Source organism: Carlito syrichta, unplaced genomic scaffold (assembly GCF_000164805.1).
Source record: "Carlito syrichta isolate Samal-C Ts95f unplaced genomic scaffold, Tarsius_syrichta-2.0.1 Scaffold306309, whole genome shotgun sequence".
NCBI classification, from domain to species: Eukaryota; Metazoa; Chordata; class Mammalia; order Primates; family Tarsiidae; genus Carlito; species Carlito syrichta.
In genome coordinates, this window is record NW_007250405.1 from 108,240 (window position 1) to 112,324 (window position 4,085).

At 42.7% G+C, this 4,085-nt stretch overlaps 1 protein-coding gene across 1 annotated transcript in view; it reads left to right on the top strand.

Moving 5' to 3' along the window:
• The window catches only part of HAVCR2 (hepatitis A virus cellular receptor 2), a 23,795-nt gene extending 20,044 nt beyond the window's left edge, over positions 1–3,751 (top strand). Inside the window, exons 6-7 of the mRNA XM_008062987.1 lie at positions 909–945; positions 3,592–3,751. Coding sequence (XP_008061178.1) covers positions 909–945; positions 3,592–3,751 — 197 coding nt within the window. The remainder of the gene's footprint in view (positions 1–908; positions 946–3,591) is intronic.
• Positions 3,752–4,085: the final 334 nt, after the last annotated feature.

Sequence of the window (4,085 nt, forward strand, 5' to 3'; positions counted from 1 at the left end):
GGAAGGCTGAGGCGGAAGGATCGCCAGAGCCCAGCGGGTCGAGGCTGCGGTGGCCCGGAGCGGCCACTGCACTCTAGTCTGGGTGACAGAGTGAGACTCCATCTCAAAAAAATTAAAAAAAAAAAAATAATAATAAAAAAGAACTGAGGGTAAAGGTCATCTTTGAGAGTTTTCCCCTGGCCACCCTCTCTACTGTCTGTTTCAGTGTTGTTGGTTTCTTTTGTAATACATCATAATTTTCAATTCTTTTGTTTTTCTATTTACTGTTTTCTTTTTTGGTCTCCCTCATTAGAATGCAAGCGTCATGAAATTAGAGCTCACAATTCACTTTTATGGCAAACTGCCAGGCACATAGTAGATGCCCCATAATATTTGTTAAATTTTTAAAAATGCATCTTTCTTTCTTCCTTCCTTCCTTCCTTTCAATCTTTTCCTTTTTTTTTTTGAGTTAGAGTCTCACTCTGTTACCCAGGCTGGAGTGCAATGGCCTGTTCACAACTGCAGCCTTGACCTGCTGGACTCAGGTGGTCTTTCCGCCTCTACTTTCCAAGTAACTGGAACTACAGGGGTGTGCCACCACACCTAGCTAATGTTTTGATTTATTGTACAGATGAGCTCTGACCAAGTTGCCCAGGCTGGTCTCCAACCTGTGGACTCAGGCAGTCCTCTGGCTTTATCCTCCAAATTGCTGGGATTACAGTCATGAACCATCTGGCCTGGCTATCTTTTCCTTTCTAACATAGTCCATATGATAAACTAAGACACACATTGCGAATTTGATGTAATTTAATCTAAGGTGTGACCAGATTTCTCTAAACCATACCTTCTTCCAGTGAGCCTATTTTTACTTCTTGTCTCATTTATTTTATGAAAGTGTTTTTATTGGCTTTTCTTTCCCCTTTACCTAGGGTATTCTCATAGCAAAGAGAAGTCACAGAATTTAAGGTAAGAGTGATAGAATGGGAGTGGGGGAAACGTGGGAATCTTGGAGGGTCCTACTCTAATATGGCTTTGATCTTCATGCTGAGAAGTCCTGCCTTGGGGTTTTGGGATCTAAGCTCATACTGTTATAGTTGGATTGCAAGAAACAATGCTGACACACAGGGAAGGTCAGATTATGAGTCCTTTATTGACGCTGGTGACCAAGAGTGGACTAGTGTCCCAAATAACTTTCAGTCCCGAACAGAGTGAGTAGTGGGTTTTTAAAGGTAAACATTACATAAGTTGTACAGTTTGATTGATATTTCTTGGCAAACCATATGATTAGTAAGGGGTAGTAAGGAGTACGGATGGTTATAGAATGTATGCAACTAGGGAGTTTCCAATCACCGAGTGGCACAGGAATGTGGATATGCAGTATGATTACGAGGTTACATAAGGGGATCATCTCTAGGCTAAGACGGAAGATCTGTTACAAAATGGAGTTACTTATGCATGTCAAGCAAGTTATTTCAACAGGCTGCTATAGGTTTTGCAGACATATTTCAATGCTTCCTTTTTGCCATAGGTCTAATTATGAAGCAACAATTTAAGTGCTGCTGTGCTGCTGTACATCTAGCTGCCTTAGTTCTAAAGTTAAGGTATAGAATTTATCTCCCAGCTGGGCTCGGTGGCTCAGCCTGTAATCCCACGCCTTTGGGAGGCTGAGGTGAGTGGATTGCTTAGGCCCGCAGGTTCGAGACCTGCCTGGGCAACTAGGCAAGACTTCATCTCTACAATAAATCAAAAAATAAGCCGGGCGTGGTAGTGCACGCCTGTAGTTCCAGCTACTTGGAAGGCTGAGGTGGAAGGATCGCCGGAGCCCAGCAGGTCGAGGCTGCGGTGGCCAGGAGCAGCCACTTCACTCCAGTCTGGGCGACAGAGTGAGACTCCAACTCAAAAAAAAAAAAAAAAAATTTATCTCCCTATTAGTAACAAATGCTTGTTCATATCTGCATTAATGGGTTTATTCAATGAATTGATCCTTGAACTGATAGAGCACCTACTATATCTGGGCTGGACTTTGGGGTTACATAAGTGAACAAAAGCCCCAAAATCTACTCTCAGAGTCTCTACTGCCCAGGCCAGGTGTTCTCAAGTCTGATTTCCTATTCTTTTTTTTTTTTGAGTTTGAGTCTCACTCTGTCGCCCAGCGCTCTCACAGCTTCCGTACGCTCAACCTGCTGGGCTCAGGTGATCCTTCCCTCTCAGCCTTCCAAGTAGCTGGAACTACAGGTGCTTGCCACCTTGCCTGGCTAATTTTGATTTTTATTGTAGAGAAGAGGTCTCACCATGTTGTGCAGGCTCTTCTCGAAACCCAGACTCAGGCAATCCTCTTGCCTCCACCTCCCAAAGTGCTGGGATTACAGGCTGATTTACTATTCTAATCACCTGGGCGTTTAAGCAGGCATTCAGGGTCAACCCCAGAGCAATTGAATTAAGATCTCTGGGGATAAGGCCTAAACATAGGTATTGTTCTAAAAGCGCTCCAGGTAGCCAGGTGGTAGCTCTTGCCTGTAATCCCAGTGTTTTGGGAGTCTGAGGTGGGAGGATTGTTTGAGGCCAGGAGTTCCATGCCAGCCAGCCTGGACAACAAAACAAGACCCCATCTTTACAGAAAATAAATTAGCCAGATGTGGTGGCATGCACCTGTAGTCCTGGCTACTTGGGAGACTGAGACAGGAGAATCTCTTGAGTTCAAGGCTGCAGTGAGCCACGATCATGCCACTGCACTCTAGCCTGTGTGACAGAGCGAGACCCTGTCTCAAAAAAATAAAAAAGTAAAAGTTTTCCAGTTAATTCTAATGTACAATTAGGGCAGGGAACTACTGCCTGATTTATTATATATTCACGTCTTAATTGCCATTCCTAACTATACACATACAACCATTCCAAAGAGGCATAACTTACATAACTTTTACTAGATTTTAGAGTTTTAGTGACATTTGGTACATAAATAGAATGCAATTTATTTCAAGAAAGAAAAATTTCCACTAAGTACTATCTAAATGATTAATCATTTTAAACTAAGTAAAATACGGTATATTATGAAGACAAGATTATCTGCAGTAAAAAAAAAAGTCAAATAAGACCAAATAAAATAATTAATTATCAGTGGTTTTAGAGAATCTGTGCCAGTATTCTTCATTAGAGCTGAAACTTGGAAATATGATAATATTCACAGGTAACATTCACATGCATTAATTCATTATGTGTGAAAGTATATGGTCAATGTTCATCTCTACTTGTAAATTATAGATGTCATAGAAAATTAAGGACTTGAGACAGGCATGGTGGCAAGCACCTGTAATCACAGCTACTCTGAATGCTAAGGTAGAAGGATCGCTGGAGCCCAGGAGTTCAAGGTTGTAGTGAGCTATGATCATGCCACTGCACTCCAACCTAGGGAACAGAGTGAGACCGTGTCGCTAAAAAAAAAAACCTCTCAGTTGTTCTCATATTATTTTATTGTTATTTTATGTGCCCTCCCATCAAGGATCATGCAGTGGATTTACTTGGCTGATGTCTCTTCAACAAAGCCTGCTCTCGTGACAAACTTTCTCCTGTTACCTGAGAAATGCTTAACTCCACTCCAACACTTTGTTTCCACAGCCTCATCTCTTTGGCCAACCTCCCTCCCTCTGGAATGGCAAACGCAGCAGCACAGGGGATACGTTCAGAGGAAAACATCTACACCATTGAGGAGAATGTCTATGAGATAGAGGATCCGACTGAGTATTACCGCTACATCAGCAATGGACAGCAATGTTGACAACCACTGGGTTGTCACCCTTCAATGCAATAGATCCAACTATGTCATGTTTTTTTTCTTTTGAGCAAGGGTCTCACTCCATCGCCCAGGCTGGAGTGCAATGGGACGCTCACAGCCACCGCAGCCTCCACCTGCTGGGCTTAGGCAATCCTTCTGCCTCAGCCTTCCAAGTACCAGGAACCACAGGTGCACACCATGCCCAGCTAATTTTTTTTTTTAAGCAGGCTTTTATATACATTAGAAATTCTTGACATGGGGTTTCTGGAGTGCCAAGAAGACATGATGTGTCTGTGAAGCGCCTGAAAATCCAGTGAAAACTCTTTATTGAGATGTG